Here is an 18,406-nt window from a genome sequence, read left to right as displayed (position 1 = left end):
CAGTCTCCGTGACCGAAGATGATCCAAATGGCCAATCCTACCTAAACCAGGTAGGAGACTGGCCCCGTCTGGCGGAAAACAGTCCCTGAGAACCAGAAAGTACTGTCTGCAAATTTGCGGATGAACACCGTGTCCCCGGAGCGAATTGTCGGGTTGGTCAACGCCGAAGTGGGCAGTGTCCTAGTAGCTCCTGGTTATGGTGCACCTTTGCCTGATATTGGGGAATAGCAAGCTGAGGCGGGTATGGAGTTGTCGGCCCATGAGCATCTCAGCCGGGGCCACTCAGGTCACTGTGTGAACAAATATCGAGCCAGCCTTATATGCATGGAACCTGAAGTCTGTTTCCAGAGCCCTCGTTTAAACGTCTGTATCGCCCGCTCAGCTAACCAGTTAGCCGCCGGGTGGTAAGGGGCAGCCCGCACTTGCTGAATCCCGTTGGTTTTCAGGAACGCCGAAAACTCCTCACTGGTGAAAGAAGCCCCATTATCCATGACAAGGACCTGGGGATGCCTGCACTTTACCCTTCCTGAACCCTTGTGGCTATGAGTCTGTCATGAACACATCTTCCAAGTCTTGTTGCTCCGATCACATCCTCACCTGGAACCTTCCCACCATCGCCATCTTCAGGTTCCTGTCCTTCCTGTCCTTTATTTTCTGAGGAGCTCTCAGCCTCCTCCATGTCTCCCTCTGGCAAGTGGTCTCACCTTTGAAGCACCAGGTTGTGTTTATAATAAGTATTCATGCCATGCTAATATATGCAAATAATATCCTAACATGGATTAACGGAATCGCTGACCCACCATCATCCTGTCATGAAAGTGACAAAGTGCCTGCTCACACCTGCATATCACCTCACTATTCCAAAACCCAAACAGCATCTCACTCTTTCCCCTACTACCCTCAACTTCACCCCCATTCCTCCGATCCCCAGGCCTCCATACACACACCATCTCTTCATTCCGCACATCTCTGTCTAATCCCCTCCTCAGCACATACCATCGCCGCCTTATGGTACCTCAAGCAGCCAACAACCGGCAGCGCAAAGGTCCACATCCTGGAAGCTCCAGCAGTGAAACGATTCACATCCTGGAAGCTGCAGGGGGGAAAAGATCTACCTGGTAGATGCTCCACCCACCCACTGCTGTGCATTGTTTTCCAGGGTCCACGGTCACTGGAGGGCTCCATCTTCCACTCTCTGCAAGCCGCCCCAGGGCTCCACCCAGCATGTCCATGCCACATTGGTCCGGGGCTTCACCTGCATCCTATTAATGGGATGTAAAATGGCTTCATGTTGGATTGGGTGGGAATAACAACCCGCCACAACAGGCAGGAGAACACGCTCCCGTTGTCATTTCACGCCAGCGGGAGACTGCTTTTTCAGCTCCCGCCGCAATGTCCCCATTTCCCCCCCAAGGCAGCCATTACACCCTCCACTGCTTGGATTTGAAAACTAAATGCTGATGCCGGCGTGGGAACAGTGGTGTTTTACACCAGAAAAAATGCAAAAGCTGCACCGATCCTCCATCTGGTGGGGGGCTAGCAGCCACGCAGCGTAAAGCCGGCAATACCTGCAGATACGGCGGAGGATTGCTGGGTCGGTGGCTGCGCATGTGAACGACAGCAGGCCGTGCGCGGATCCGGCCTGCCACATACTGTCCCCCAGTAACCCCCCTCGCCACCACCAGACTACCCCCCCCCCCCCATCAGTACCCCTAGCCCCCACCAAACATCGCCTGCCCATGCCGCCACACCGGGTTCACGAAAAAAAAAGATAAGTGTTCCATGCCGTCGGGAACTCAGCCCATCAGGGGCGGAGCATCGGGGGAGGGCCTCAGGTGATGTTGTGAGGCCGTCCCGACGGCGTGCGATGTACTCTTTGTTTTTGAGGGGGCGGAGCATTGCAAAAGCACGCTACCCCCGATTTCGCCACAAATGGAGATTCTCCGGCCGATTGGCGAACACGATTTCGGCATCGGCAACCGGAGAATCCCGCCCGTCATCTTTCTTTATTTGTTGAACAAAAAAAAATTACAAAAAGTTTAAGTAAAAAATATTTTAATTGTGTAACATTAATTTCATAATTTATGCATTTTCTTGTTGTTTAGGCTGATAAAGAAGAAATGAGAAAGAATTATGTACAATCATTAAGATTCAAGGTAAACATGCATTTAGTTATGAACATCCAAGCAATTAGCAAATACATTTTTGACTAAGTTGCTTTTTAAGATTAAGAGTATGCTTCCAGATTTAAATTATGTGCCCACAGCTTGATCTGGCATCGATAATTCCATTTGATTTATTTTACCTGGTGTTTGACTGTAATCCGTTGTTTCGACTGAATCGTTTACTTAAGGTAAATACACTTTGATTATTGGCTTCATTTTAGAACTAATTTTCATGGATTCTGTTAAATTAAACTCTTGTCAGTGTAAATCTCATTGTTCTTTTCTTTTCTGAGTCTTTAAAATGTGCCTAGATTGCCAAGAGTTGATGAGAGCTATAAATCATATTCAATATGTTTACATTTTGACTGTATATTGAATAAAATTGATTTCATGATCTTGCCTCGTCAGGCAGAGACATGTGAAAATATTGGGAACATATTACACATTGGAGTGATAGCTGTAATCATTTATTTCATTATCATATTCATGTTGTTATGGGCCAGGGGTTAGAGAACCCCAAAGTGTATCATGGAGTTCACCTGACCCACAACTTTTACTAGATTGTGGTATGGGAAGCACACGGCCCACTCTACAGGTGTGGTACAGCAGAAATGGAAAAGTATTTTTCAAAGCAAAACAATGTTTATTCTATGAACTCAAGTTAACCTTTTTAAAACATACAGTGAACATCTTAGCAACCATTAATTCAAATACAACCCCCAAAGACTACAACACTAAGTAAACCTTTAAGCTTTCCTTTTTAACATCCATACAACTTAAAAACAAAACCTTTATCAGAAGCACATCAGGTTAAAGTCACTACTGAAAACTTTTATAATTCTGAATTCACCAAATGATCAAGAGATAGTCTTTTGATGGCAGAGAGAACAGCCGTACACCTGCTTGGTCTGGCTTCAGCTCCAACACTGAAAACGAAACTAAAACATACCCTGCAGTCTGCTCAAAAACCAAAGTAAAAAGCTGACAGACAGCCCAGCTCCACCCACTCTCTGACATCACTGCAGTAGTAAACACCCATTTCTTAAAGGTACTCTCACTACAGATATTTATATACACACCCATTTATAAACACCCATTTCTTAAAGGTACTCTCACATGACAATGTAAAATCCCAATTCTGTTCCGATAAAATACAAGTTATTTCTGATAAATTGCAAACTTGGAACACTGATTTGTGGGATGTATAGTTTCATTTTGTTCTGGTGTGAGGAGACAAGTGAAACCTCAGTGAGAATAAACAGCCCAGTCTTCGTATAACTCAACCACTTACATTTTAATTGGAGGTGGGTTGACGAGCCTGATCTCAGGAGGCGGGTCTATCATAAGGTTTTTCAAATGAGTTTGCATACCTCCAATTTAAGTGTCCCAGGTTTCAGGAATCCAGGCAGCTGATTTCTGGAGTGAAGAAGTTATCTGAAGGGGAAAGGTTGAGCAGGTTGGGCTTAGGCTCATTGGAGTTTTAAAGAATTAGAGGTGATTTTATTGAAATATATAAGATTCAGAGGGGGCTTGACAGGGTAGATACTGAGAGGATGTTTTCCCTTGTTGGGAATCTAGAACTAGGAGGGATAGTTTAAAAACTAGTGGTCTCCCATTTACGGTGGAGAAGAGGAGGATTTTCCTCTCAAAGAATTGGAATTCATTAACCAAGAGAGCAGAGGAGGCTGGGCCATTGAATGTATTCAAGGCTAAGTTTGAAAGATTTTTGATCTATAATGGAGTCAAGGATTTTGGAGAGCAGACAGAACATTACAATTAAGGCCACAATGAGATCAACCATGATCTTATTGATTGGTGGAGCAGACTTAATGGACCAATGGCCTACACCTGCTTATATTTCTCAGGTTCTTATGTTCTGTTTACAGTTTGCATGCTGCCTGCTACAGAATTAACAGATCAGGATTAACCATGCATTTTGACCATATGCCTGATGTGGGAAATTATGTAATTTATCGACATTAACTTCTGCGCTGGCGCTGGGCCTGGGCACATCTCCAGTATAACTACAGGAGGAGGGCTAGAAAATGCAGCAGAACATGATTTTCCTTAAGGCTCCAAATGCTTGAGGAAAAGGTAATTGATCTCAGAAACGATTGATGCCATTTGGAAGCTTGCGCTGGTCTTCCTTTGGGATAAATGGGAAATATTTCTCACTTGTCGCTCTACATAATTGGGCCTCGGCTTTCCAACATCTGGCTTAAATGGCAAGTAACATTCAAGGCAACATCAATATCCTGGGGTTCAGAATTGGCCAGAAATTTAACTGGACCAGTGACATAAATAACATGGCTACAAGAGCAGGCCTGAGGCTGTGCATTTTGTAGTCAGGAGCTCACCCCTCAGCTCCCCAAACCTTTTACACCACCCATAAGACACAAGTCAGGAATGTGATGCAATTATCTCCACCTGCCTGGATGATTGTAGCTCCAACAATACTCAAGAAGCTCAACGCCATCACAACAATGCAGCCCTTTTGTGTTGGCACCCCATCCATCTCCTTAACATTCACTCCCTCAGCAACTAGTTCAACAGGGCTGCAGTGTGTACTCAGCCATATAAGTGAACTGTGGCAAATCACTAAAGCTGCATCACAGCTATTCACGAAAGGCCAGTGATACCTACATCTCATGAAATAATGGAAAAATCTCCCAGACCCTTGACTTCAACTACCTAAAAGGACAAGGACAGCACGTGCATTGGAAGATTGCAACCTTCAAATTCCCCAAGTCACCCACCATCCTAGAATTATATCAGTCTTCATTCATCAGTATTGTGACAATATCTTGGAACTCCCTGCCGAACAGAACTGTGGAAGTATTTGTATTGCATAAACTGCAGAGGTTTAAGAAGGCAACTCATCACCCCTTCTCTGAGGTAATAAGGTGGTCCATAATTGTTGGCCGTGCTAGCAATGTCCATATGGAATCATAGAATCCCTGCAATGCAGAAGGAGGCCATTTGGCCCATCAAGTCTGCATCAACCCTCTGAATTGGCACCCTACTTAGGCTCAATCCCCTGCAACCCCCTAACCCCATCTAACCTTTTAGAGACGAAGGAGCAATTTAGAAATCTGCCTAATCTGCACATCTTTGGACTGCGGGAAGAAACCGGAGCGCCCAGAGGAAATCCACGCAGACATGTAAAGAACATGAAAACTCCACACAGTCACCCGAGGTCAGAATTGAACCAGGTCCCTGGCTCTGTGAGGCAGCAGTGATAATCATTGTGCCACCGTGCCGAATCTTGTGGATAAACAAATAAATCAATGGTTAGGATTTTAAACCCAGTGAAATTAAATCTAATTTCTTTGTTACCTTGGGCGCAGAGTGGAGACCAGTGAATCGTTTTCATTATTACCAAAATGAAAAAGAAATAATTTGTTTTTAAAACTATTAAGATTAGCATAGAATGTAGATCAAAAATGCACAAAGGTCTCTCAAGAGCAGAATATCTACCTCAAATATGACTTTCTTTTTCCAATTTTCTCCCCGTTCTTCCCCATTTTTGAACATTCTGACACGTGTTTGGGTATACCTCCACAGGTGACAACAGCAATTAGTTATCTTGCCCATAAGGCACTGTTTTATATGTGAGTATAATAGCCAATGAATAATAACAGTTCATCTGTTTGGAAGCTAGAGCCTGTATTCATCTAAAGTTCACATTTGCATGCCTTTAAGCAAAAGTGATTATAGTCATTAGTAAAGGGAACTCAATCTAATTTTCGTCACCCTTAGGCCAACACTCTGAATCCAGAGAAAGCATTGATACTGAAGAGCATATTTGTCGGAAATTAAAAGTTTTTAAAGTGAGTTAAAACAACTAAGATCTTGGGCTTGTTTGACCTACACACCTCATTTGTAAAGCCAAACTTTAGCCTGAGAGGTTCAGGATCTGTTTTTGTACAAATATGAGAGACCAACGCAGTGCTTATACTTTACAGCAGTCATTTATTTGGAACATATGAGTCCAGTGACATCTATGAGCAGTGAGGTTGCCACCAATTGTTTCCAGGTGGGCGGTTCATTTGGTGAGTTGGGTATTCAGAAATCTCTAAATTGCAAACCAAACAGCGGGTAAATTCAGTCAATCTATACCCGGCACGTAGAAGGACTGCAAATCAAAGAATTGGATGCCGAGGCCAGCACACTTGATTTTCCAGGGTTTGATCTTAATCCGTTCTCATCAAGTGAGTCCGTAAGCCAGCTGTGTAGATGCATTCACGTTACCTTCAGATGTCCTAACTTTTTTAAAACGAGTAGCGTTTTCCTTTACACATAGTTTTGTGTCTTAGCACGAAGAGATTCCAATGAATAGAGTTTCTGAAGTGTCTAATTACTTTCCTTACTAACAGCTAAGAAAATATTGCAAGCTGTAATTCCTCTTTGTACCTTTAATTACACTGGCCATGATTTTCTGGGCCCATTCGCCGAGTGCGCAAATCCAGTTATGGCCGCTAACTCTCGCGTGGGGTCCATTACGTGGGTTGTGGTGGCGAGATCTCAGTTTGAGATCTTGCCCACGCCCTCTGGCGACATAGTCAGGTTCACGCTCATTACCATAAATTTGAATTCATTTTCATAAATGGCTTAATTCAGCTGTTTCCAGGGTCATCAGTTAGCAGTGCCAGAGGCGGGGCCTCTGGGAACCCCATTCAGGGGGGCTCCCAGTTCGTAGGGGGGGGGGATGGTGGAAGGCAAGGTTTGTACCTACATGGCAGTGGGGAGGGGGGAACACTTTGGATGGGGGGATGCCCCGATGCAAGGATTGCTGGAGTACGGGGTGTTGGGTAACCCTAATGTGTGCATGATGCGGTGGGGGTGATTGAGTGGTGGTGGGAGATTGTCCTTCTATGTTTTCCTTGTCCGCCGGGTGTCCTGACGTCTGGGAGAGGGGAGGGGGGCCTTTAACGATGCCCTTTAAAAATGGCATCCCAATCTCTGAATCCCAGTTTTACCAGCGAGTTGAGGCCCCACTCCCCCTAGCTGGCTGTGTAATTCTCGCTAGTACTTTGAAATTGTGCAGAGTTATGTTTGATCTTGTTGGAAAAGGCAGCTGTGAAACCAGCAAGTTTCACACAACTTTTCTCGCCTGACCCAGCACAAGGTGCAATGTTTGGAAAATTCGACCTATTGCTAGCATTTGGACTGAAATCCATGTTTTGGTGAATTGCTAACCTAATTATTTAACAAATGTATTGAAGATCTTATTAAAATCACAAGTACATACAGTTAAAGCAAACATAAAACACAAGGCCTTCCTATACAATGTCTAGTTTTGGACCTTATCCATTGAAGACTTTTGCCTGGTTACATCAATTAGCAGTCTACAATAAACACTCTCAACTCAACTGAGTGACTATCCATATTTTGTTTCTGTCAACACAAGTTTGGTTGCATAACAATAGAATCGCACTTCAAATCTCTCTCATTGGATGTGATGCATTTGGGATCTCCGGAGGACATAATAAGGTGCTATAAAATTTCAAGCTAATTCTTTATAATAAAAAACATAGGAGCGATGAAACCTCTCAATATCAAAGTATTGAAGCTACTGGGAAAAAATGTTGAAAAAGAAATATTTCAAATGCTTTTTGTTATGTTTCTTTGGCTTTTCCTTCCTCCAGTATTTAACATTCCTTGAATTCAATGATCGACTTGAGGCTATAATGGAAAAAGCCTATATATACAGGTAAGCAACCATTTAGATGACAAAATCAATGTGTGTTTTGTGTGAAAATCTTTAGTAATAAAATGCCATGTTTATTAAACCCATGTGAAGAAATTCCGCTTGTAAGGCACAATTGAAATTTGTGTCTTTTTTAGTTAAAACAAATTTGTTTCTTGTGTAAATGCTGCTATCAGATGCGGTATCGAATTATCTGCTGAATATATATTTTCAAAACTGCTGACAGGAATCATCTTCCCTTCACCAGGCACAGAAAAAGATGTCACGCATAAAATAAAAAGCAAAGAGCTTGAGGCTGCAGTTTGTCTCAATCTTAGGCTGTCTGCACTGGCCAAGATTAAACTAAATTGATGCACACTGCTGCTTCACAGTTTCTTTAGCATAACCTCACTACACCACCATCTCTAACACTAATACACCTAATTTGCTTCTGAAAGGTCAATATTGACCCTCCAGGTGCAGCATCATATATATGTGCTGCAGACTGCGATGAGTATTCTAAAAGACTGCGTTCTTTCCCTAGAATCATGTGCTGAGATTGGGGTCAAGGGATTGTAGCAATAAATTAATGCTCGTTTTACTCTTTTGTTGACATTTAACTGCCTTTGCCTGAGGAGTGCAAACTAATTTCTGCAAGCGACATTTATATTTCTGTGCTGGTTTGCAATGTATAAAATAAAGGGTATTGAACACAAAGTAGTGAGAATCACTGGCAGCTCAGATTTGAATTGCAGCTGCATACAAATCAGCCCAGATTTTCTGTTTGTGTCATGAGGGCACCCCACCCACCACCACATACAGCCTCTTAACCTTGTCCAATTTTCCAGCCTCAGACTATTTAAATAATTTGCTGGGCTCGCTATTCTATCTTGCAGAGATTGGCTGAGGAGGACTGTTAGCAGCATTGGATGATTGTTGACCTCTGTGCTGCTAACTGAAGATTGCCAAACAAAAAGGGATTCGGCGTTGGTCGACGGCGAAATCGGGAAAGGCGATGAAGCGGAGAATCAGTTCCGACGGCAAAATTGCAACGGGCACCAATTTGACGCCAAATCACGATTCTCCGTCACCTCGACAGGGGCGCCAATGTGTTCTGGAAAGCACTTACAGTAAACACCATTTGCATATCATTAGCGGGCCTGACCCGGTATTATCCAGGGCCGCCGCGATTTTCCGCCTCCGATGGGCCGAGTTCCCGACGTCGCGGTTCACTTGTGCTTTTAAAAATCATGAAACCAGCATTGTGGCTGCTGAGGGAGAGAGAGAGGGGTTCAGACACGGAGAGGACCAACCGCGGTCTGCCGGGCCGGACACTGGCTAGGCTGGCTGGGGTGGGGTGGGCCCTGCCAGGGCCAGGGGAGAGAGGGGAAGCTGGGAACAGGCCGGGTAACCACCCACCCTGGTCGCTGGTTCTGCAAAGTGACACTGACCGTATAGGTGCCTCCACACCCCCCCTCCCGCACCCACCATCCGTCACCCCCCCCCAACCTGGCCACCACCCGCCGGCGGCCCACTAAGGGCAACAGCCACAGTAGTCCTTACAGGGGCTGCGGTACATACCCCTGGCGGGCTAAGTGCCAGCCAATGGTACCCCATGGCATCAGGGACGGCCGCCAGAGCCAGTGGCCCCCATGGTGCCGGCCACCAACGGGCCAAGGATGTGGGGATGGGGTAGGGGGACATGCGGGGTTGGAGCCCACAGTGCCAACCGGGGCCACCATTTAGCCCGGTGGACCTGGTTGGGCACGGGGGTATGAACCATGTTCACATGTCGGCCTTTCACCCCTTGCAGACAATGGATATTGGATTTCAACTGGCAATGGTGGACTTCCTGCTGATCGCCGCAGCCCTGGCGGATGCCTGTGTCTGTAGAATCTCAAGCTACTTGATGAGGAGGAAGCTACACCAGAGGAGTGGGCAGCAGTGGAACAGGACAGAGGGGCGGGTGGCAGCCGCCCAGTTGGAGAGCCAGCTGCCCACAGGCCAGGAGAAGGAGGGGCCAAGGAGGCGCCGCATGAGGCCGCGTGGGCACCTGCACGTGACAGGCCACTCTACACAAACCAAAAGGGGTTCCACGAGATGAACGCGCAGCTGATATGTGACCATCAACTGTGCATCATACACATCTGTGCCCAGTACCCGGGCACTGTGCATGACGCCTTCATTCTGGCACATTCGACGATTCATGACATGTTCGAGATGCCCCCCCGGCTGGGGCGTTGGCTCCTGGGTGGCAGGCATTATCCATTGCAGTCGTGGCTGATGACACCGTTCCGGAGACCACAGACTCTGCCGAGACCAGCTACAATGAAGCGACCAGGGGTGTGATCGAGCGATGCTTCAGCCTCCCGAAGATGCGGTTCAGGTGCCTGGGCCGCTCTGGCGATTCCCTCCAGTATGGAGAATTGCCTGCATCATGGTGGCCTGCTGCATCCTCCACAACATCGCACAGCAAAGGGACGATGTGCTGTAGGAGGAGGAACGCCAGGCCTCGTCCGATGAAGAGGATGTGGGAAAGGACAAAGATGGGCAGGACATGGGGCCCAGGCAAGCACAGGAGGCCGCACAACGTGTGCACCAGGGCCAGCATGCACAGGATGGTCTGATTGCCTCCAGGTTAATTGACTAGGGGGGGGCGGTGGAGGGGGGGGTGTACCAAGGCTGGTGGGCAGGTGAGTGTCTCTGGGATGATGGAGGATGTTGGAGATACCTGTGACGGGAAATCTGTGTGATCCTCCGACCCGAGCTCTGGGGTCTCCTGAGTCTCGGGCGGAGGGCTAATGTCCAAGCTGCTCTCAGCATCATGCTCGGTTCACCGGGGGTCCCGGCTGTGGCACTGACTGGGCATAGGGGACGCCAGACGGACCTGCCCCATCACCAGCAGGTTCTGCAAGACACAAGACAAGACGTATGATTAGACCGCGGCCAGGGGGGAATGGCGGTGGGCATGTGGGTGGGGGGTGGTGGTGTTGGTGCGAAGATTAGTGGGGGTGAGGCTACTATGGGGGTGAGGGTGCTGGGGGCGATTGGGAGGGGTTGGTACATGTGTCACAGAGAACCACAACTAAGCGGGGTCTCACTTCCTCACCCACGGCCGAGCCCCACCCTGGCGGCCTCCCGTTCCTCGGAGCTGCTGACCACATCCAAGGCTCACTGCTCGGCCACGGTGAGGGGCCGCAGATCCGGCGGTCCCCCTCCTGTCTTCTCACACTTCCACACTGTGTGTGGCTTTCTCCTGGGGGGTGGGGGAGGTGGGGGGAGGGGGGCAGGGGGAACAGAAAACGACAGTGTTATACAGTCAGACACATGCAGCCCAGGGGTTGGGTGGCTCAGTGGCCAGGGCACCCGGCCATGGCGGCCGGTATGGGCACCCGCATGTGGTGCGGAGTAGGGGTTCGGCCGTCCTCCTGGTGGGGGAGTGGATAGGGTTACGGGTGTGTGGGTCTTGGGTTACTGCTAAGGGCTCAGTGCTGCCTACTCACCCTGGCTGCCCTGAGGAGGTCGTGCAGTTTATTCCGGCACTGCTGACCCACCTGGACCGTGTTGCCCAGGGCGCTCACATCTTCTGCCACCTGCGCCCAGGCACAGTGAATGGCGGCAGCTGGCAGCCTCCTTCCCAGGCCGTGGTACAAGGCCATCCGCCACCCCTCCAACATGTCTCCATCTCGGCATCAGTAAGCCTCGGGGCTGCTCTCCTCACTGCCATCTTGTTGGCTGGGATGGTGTGTATGGGGAGTGCAGTGTGTGCATGTGGCTGCAGCTTGTCAGCCTTTGAGTGTGTATCTGCTACCATTTCTTATTAAAATCGACTGTGTTCCACGTGGCGCTGGTGTTAGCCCCTTAGCAGTAGCGGAATCAGTTCAGGTGTGGCGCCTGTTTTTCTGTCATGAAAGTCCATGAATTCTGCATGGGCGTCAACAATCCCGCCCAAAGTATTTCGAAGTCATGCAAAAAATGCATCTCATCATCCTGCAGTTGATTGAACAGGCTTTCCATATTTCTACATTTAAACTTGCTTTCCTCTCCCAACCTTAGCAATGCAGGACTCTGGGACAAACAAGTGCAATGGAGTTAATGGTTCTTCAGTGCAAGTGGCAGAATACACATAAAATGACACATTTCTGTCACTTGAATATCATTATAATATGCCTACACCCATGTATTGTACAGCACCCAGGCATTTAGAACATGTAAATATGGATGTAGACAGGGAGTCCATCCTGTTCCATTTCTAACTTCTGCCCATTCCAATTCTTCCACACAAATTGAGGGGAAGGAATGGTGGGGACAAGAGAATCCTCCCGTCATGTCTTTTCCTCCTTCACTAGGCCTCAGTGACAGATCAGCACCATCCCAAAGTCCCTTCCCAATAGTGCATAACAAATCCAGTGGTCTTTCTCACAGTTCTCAGAGATGTCCTGGTGAGACCACATTTGGAGTATTGTGTGCAGTTCTTGTCACCTCATTATAGGAAGGATGTGGAAGCATTGGAAAGGGTGCAAAGGATATTTACCAGGGTGCTGCCTGGATTGGAGGGTAGGTCTTATGAGGAAAGGTTGAGGGAGCTAGGGCTTTTCTCATTGGAGCGAAGGAGGATGAGAGGTGACTTAATAGAGGTTTATAAGATGATGAGAGGGATAGATAGAGTGGACATTCAGAGACTATTTCCTCGGGTGGATGTAGCTGTTACAAGAGGGCATAACTATAAGGTTCGGGGTGGGAGATATAGGAGGGATGTCCGAGGTAGGTTCTTTACTCAGAGAGTGGTTAGGGTGTGAAATGGACTGCCTGCTGTGATAGTGGAGTCGGACACTTTAGGAACTTTCAAGCGGTTATTGGATAGGCACATGGAGCACACCAGAATGACAGGGAGTGCGATAGCTTGATCTTGGTTTCGGACAAAGCTTGGCACAACACCGAGGGCCGAAGGGCCTGTTCTGTGCTGTACTGTTCTATGTTCTATGTCCACCAACACTGAGAGGCAGGTCCTAGCATCCACTGCCAGTATTGAGTGACAGGTTCCAAATGTTCTCTCCAACACTGAGCGGCACACGTCAGCAGAAATGTTGAGCGACTCTGTGTTCTTCACCAAAACAGGATTACAAATTCCAGTACCCAGGAACTCATAAAATCTACCCCTTTTAAGGCTATAAGAGATTAAGTTGATGCTTTATAATGCACTTAAGAAGATAAAAAGGAAAACAGAAAATTCTATCAATATGAAAGTAATTAACAATGAAGGAGAAGAAGACAGTTTCATGGTGGAATAATTTGTCACACTGAAACTGAAAGATAAGCAAGCATTTTACTATACTTTTTAAAACTAGAAGTACAGGACTTTCTGAATTCCATCTGAATTTAATGGTGGGACATGATTACTACTTTGGAATCCATTTTCTGATCGCAGCCAGCCAGATTGAGAAACTGTGGCCACCAGGCAGCAGTTGTGGAGTATGGAAGATGTTGGGAGGGAGAGATTGTGGGGCCTTAAATTGGAGGGAGGTGGTGGGACCTGGAGAGCACAGCACACAAGCTGACAGGGGAGGGGAGGGGGCAGTGAGGATATTTAGCGGTGGGGTGGGTATGACAGGTAGATGATCAAGGCCCATGGAAGAACAGGGGAGGAGATCAGCGAGCAGGACGAAAAGTTTTATTGTGGAAGGCAGTCTGAATTAGGTTGGTAGTGTAGAGTGGGAGGGGGAGGCAGGTAAAGCACTCCTGCTCCTCCTGGTTCACATCAGTGCTGGAAAGACAGTCCACCTGTCACTTCAGCTGCCATGTTTCCCAAGGCCTGTGAAACCAAGTCGGTCAGTACTAAAGCTGAAACAGAGACACTGGGTGAGTGTTTAGCTCACTCAAAACTTTAATTAGGATATCTTTAATCAGACCGAATTTGAGATGTACGGTGCATTTGCACAAAGGTGCTGTTTCTATAAATATACCACAACCCGATAAAACTTTGTTAATGAGCTGAGCCACTATGTTAGATAGCAACCCTGAAAGCTATGTTCCAGCAAATAGCTCACCATTGATACTAACTAGCATATACATCTCATTTTGTTTTCAGAGTTGCACGAACAACAGGATATCTGCTTTTCCTCCTGCATATAAATGCTTGTATTTATTACTGGGCTTCAAAGTATGAAGGCATTAACAGTACTAAATGGGTCTACAATGGCAAAGGAAATAGGTAAAAGTTTGAAAATACAGCTGCAAAAATGAAAGAGAGCATTTGGCACAGCAGTAGCAGAATGTATAATAGCTCTTCAATTTTACAGCCACAATGATTATATTTTCATAGTGACATACAATAATTTCAACCTTTGGGAATATAAGTGGGTTGTAAAATAAAAATCTACTATATATTCTGTATTTGCTGCCTCCTTCTGTCTTACCTGTGGTCCTCAGCATTTCCTTGTTGCGCTTGCCTGCTTACTCACTGCTCACTGATCCTGGAACTGTCTCCCTGGGACAGAGAGAAAGAGAGAGAGAGTGGTAAGATGTCATGGGAAGAGCCCTTGACAAAAAGCTATTGAGATTTACTACTCAAATCAAGTACAAATTAAGAGTTCTTTTGGCTATTTTGCAGAACTTCATTAAAACCATCATTTGTCACATTGCCAGTATTGTTTTTAACTACCAGATTATCTTGGTTAAGTTCTGCAGTTGATTTATTTAACACCAAAATCATGTTAATCTCCCATGTTAAAAAAAAGTATGGACTATTTTAAGCAACTATCCAATTTTCTGGATTAATAAAGCTCAATCGAATCGTGGGGTGTGACAGTGACAGTTGAACTCTGCCTCAGCTTTCCAATTACAGTTTAGAAATTCCATTCAGTGCATTGCCCTACATTCATACTCAGGTATCCATGGATGGGGAGGCAATGGCCTAGTGCTATTGTCATTGGACTAGTAATCCACGGACCCAGGGTAACACTCTGCTGGACCTGGGTTCGAATCCCACCATAAAAATCTGGAATTAAAAGTCTATGCAACCATGGTTGTAAAAACGCACCTGGTTCACTAATGTCCTTTAGGGAAAGAAATCTGTCATCCTTACCTGGTCTGGCCTACATGTGACTCCAGATCCACAGCAATGTGGTTGACTCTTGCCCCTCTGGGGTGGGCAATAAATGCTTGCCCAGCCAGTGATGCCCATATCCCATGAACAAATTTTAAAAAAGGATAGATTGCAGAACGTTAAGTCAATCATTTAAGAAAACAATCACAATCAGGACCATGTTCATATATTTTATTATTTATATTTCAAAATCCAAATCTGCTTGGCCTTTGTACTTGCTGATTGCTTCACTGCTGAATGTTGCATTGTTTTATTCTCTTTGAACCTGCACAGAACCTTACGTGTTTTCACTGAATCTTGAATTTATTTATTTTCTTTATATTTCATCATGTAAATTTGATGGTAAATTGTTATCTTTAACCATTCGCCACATGTTTAGATTCCTACTGGAAGTTGAAAATTTTCGATTTTTCAATTTTTTTTCAATGAATTCTTGTTTTTTCTTGCCCTGGTGGTAATTTTCTTTAGCTACGTCAGCTGTTTCCTTTATGCAGAGAAATCCCTTCTGATGATTGCTGAACTTCCATACCCCACCAATGAATTTGAGCAAATATTTCAGATGTGCAACTATTTTTCAGGAGTTCTTATTCTTTCAGCCATTCTTGGTCAGGTACATTTAACAATTTTTTTTAAAAATTCTAATATTTATTTTCTTGAAACTGCTTGTTGTATGATGAGAAAGAGACCTTTTGGACCTGATTTTTTTTATCTGCTATTTTTATTTTCAGTTCTTTATAAGCTTCCAGAGTTCCAATTTATTTTGGGCCAACTCAATTGGAAATCTGTAACTGATGGTGCAGTTGACAAAATCTCCTTCACATCAAAATATGGGACACTAAAAATACATAGACAATGAAATGTGTTTGCGTAGCGCTACCAGACTTGCGTAAATTCCACTGAGACAGGCAGCACTGTAGGCCGCTACCTGCAAAGCCTGTGCAGCGTTCCTCAATTATGTCAAGTAGCCTGTCCTGGGGAGTTAAGGTAAGTCTGCACAATGACACTGCAAGTGGTACTGCACAAACACATTTCTCCCACAGAGGCAATACAGATTTTAGGACTTAACTGGCAAATGGGTGACAGATACGATACACTATATCAAACTTAAAATAATGCAGTAGTAATACACAAGTTGCACTTATATAGCAGCAGCAACATGTTAAAACCGCTCAATAAACATTCAGCGATCAGTTACTGTTTGAGTGCAGTGATTGTTATTGTGTAAACATGGACATAGCCCCAAACAACAATATGAATGACCAGTGAACCTTTTGTATAATCTTTAGTATATTTTGTATATTTTGTTTATTTGCTCTGTGGAAGTGAGCAATGCTACGTTTTTAGTGCCCACCTTTAGTTGCCCTGAGAAAGTGGCCTTTCTCTTGGATTGCTGCAGTCCTTTGGTGATGGTGCTCTGACACCATTAGTTATGTATCCGAGTCCAAGATAAGTAATTAATTGGTTGCAATGCACTTTGTAACTTCCAGAGAATGAAAAAGGCACTATATGAATGCAACTTTTATCTTTTGTTTCAAATCGTTCTTGTTCTTATTGATACTGATGTTTTAACCAACAACTTCCATTCTGAAAATTTCCCCTAATTTAAACATGGTTCCAACTACTGAAAACATTTGTGTTCTCCAGGTACCTAAGGTGTTACTATTGGGCAATCCGCTCTTTGATTACTATTGGTGGTATTTCTGAACCAGTTACTCTCTTTGAAATAACCTTTCAGGGGTGCAATTATTTCCTAGGTGTTGTAGCATCGTCAATATGACGCGAGGCAGGTTGAGGTAATGTCAATTGAAGGCTTTATTAAGCAGAACTTTATCCCCAGCAGCGTGGTTACAGAATGCAGCTGCTGAGGGAAATGGAGGGAAAAGCTGAGTTCTTATACCGGCATTTCTGGGTGGAGTCCAGTAGGTGGCAGATCCTATCAAGACCTGGCATCCCTCCACCAATAGCCTGTCGACATGTGGTGTACCGTATTACCCCTAATACATACCACCACATTCACCCCTTGTTGAAAAAGAACCCGGCGGGATGGTGGTTCGCATGGTGGTAGGGGTTTACAGAGTCAGTACTGTGCCGTAACTTTGAACAAAACACAAAAATCGCTTCAACTGGGCCAACGGGCCAAACAGGGTCGGCATGATGCCATAACTATATCAAGACACAATAACTGAAAACGTTGAGAGTTAAAGTGATTCGATGAGCCGGATGGGCGCCGTGGTCGTCCTTTCCGATCGTCTCGTGAGTGGTGGTGATGGCGCTGGCTCGAGTCCCGTCGACTCTGGGAGCGTAGCGCTGTCCCCTGTGTCCTTACTCCTGGGCGGGTCTGGGAGGAGAACCGAACCCCCCGGGAAGGGGGTGGCTGCGGGATGAAACGGCAGGAGTGAGGAGGTGGTGATTGGCATTGGGGGGGTGTGGGTAGCTCCGGCGGGCGCCAGATCTCGCAGGGAGACCGTGTCCTGTCGGCCATCGGGGTATTCCACATAGGCGTATTGCGGGTTGGCGTAAAGGAGATGCACCCGTTCCACCAACGGATCTGATTTGTGCGCCCGCACTTGTCTCCGGAGCAGAATGGGTCCCGGAGCTGCTAGCCAGGTCGGAAGTGGCGTTCCAGAGGAGGACTTCCTAGGAAAGAGGAGGAGGCGCTCGTGAGGCGTTTGATTCGTGGTGGTGCACAGCAGGGACCGGATAGAGTGAAGGACATCCGGGAGGACTTCCTGCCAGCGGGAAATTGGGAGACTCCTAGACCGGAGGGCCAGCAGGACGGCCTTCCAGACCGTTCCATTCTCCCTTTCTACCTGCCTGTTCCCCCGGGGGTTGTAATTGGTCGTCCTGCTCGAGGCTATGCCCCTGCTGAGCAGGAATTGATGCAGTTCGTCACTCATAAAGGAGGACCCCCTGTCGCTATGGATATAGTCGGGGAAACTGAACAGTGTAAAAATGGTACCGAGGGCTTTAATGACCGTGGACGCGGTCATGTCGGGGCAGGGGATGACGAAAGGGAAATGGGAGTATTCGTCAACGACATTCAGGAAGTACGCGTTGCGATCGGTGGAGGGGAGGGGACCTTTGAAATCCAAACTGAGTCGTTCAAAGGGTCGAGAGGCCTTAACCAGGTGCGCTCTATCTGGCCTGAAAAAGTGCGGTTTGCACTCAGCGCAGATCTGGCAGTTTCTGGTGACTGTTCGGACGTCCTCGACGGAGTCAGGGAGGTTGCTGGCCTTAAGGAAGTGGTAGAAACGAGTGACCCCCGGGTGGCATTGGTCCTCGTGGAGGGCTTGTAGACAGTCCACTTGTACATTGGCACATGTGCCGCGAGATAGGGCATCGAATGGCTCGTTCAGCTTTCCGGGACGGTACAAGATCTCATAATTGAAGGTGGAGAGTTCGATCCTCCACCGCAAGATCTTGTCGTTCTTGATCTTGCCCCGCTGT

At 46.5% G+C, this 18,406-nt stretch overlaps 1 protein-coding gene across 1 annotated transcript in view; it reads left to right on the top strand.

Moving 5' to 3' along the window:
- The window catches only part of cngb3.1 (cyclic nucleotide gated channel subunit beta 3, tandem duplicate 1), a 209,128-nt gene that overhangs the window by 57,384 nt on the left and 133,338 nt on the right, over positions 1-18,406 (top strand). Inside the window, exons 5-9 of the mRNA XM_072468598.1 lie at positions 2,106-2,156; positions 2,267-2,353; positions 7,814-7,878; positions 13,943-14,065; positions 16,604-16,713. Of these exons, the coding sequence (XP_072324699.1) occupies positions 2,106-2,156; positions 2,267-2,353; positions 7,814-7,878; positions 13,943-14,065; positions 16,604-16,713 (436 nt within the window). The remainder of the gene's footprint in view (positions 1-2,105; positions 2,157-2,266; positions 2,354-7,813; positions 7,879-13,942; positions 14,066-16,603; positions 16,714-18,406) is intronic.

This window comes from Scyliorhinus torazame, chromosome 11, assembly GCF_047496885.1.
Source record: "Scyliorhinus torazame isolate Kashiwa2021f chromosome 11, sScyTor2.1, whole genome shotgun sequence".
In the NCBI taxonomy this organism is placed as follows: Eukaryota; Metazoa; Chordata; class Chondrichthyes; order Carcharhiniformes; family Scyliorhinidae; genus Scyliorhinus; species Scyliorhinus torazame.
The sequence above is the reverse complement of the archived record's forward strand: the minus strand, read 5'-3'. Positions and strand labels throughout refer to the sequence as shown.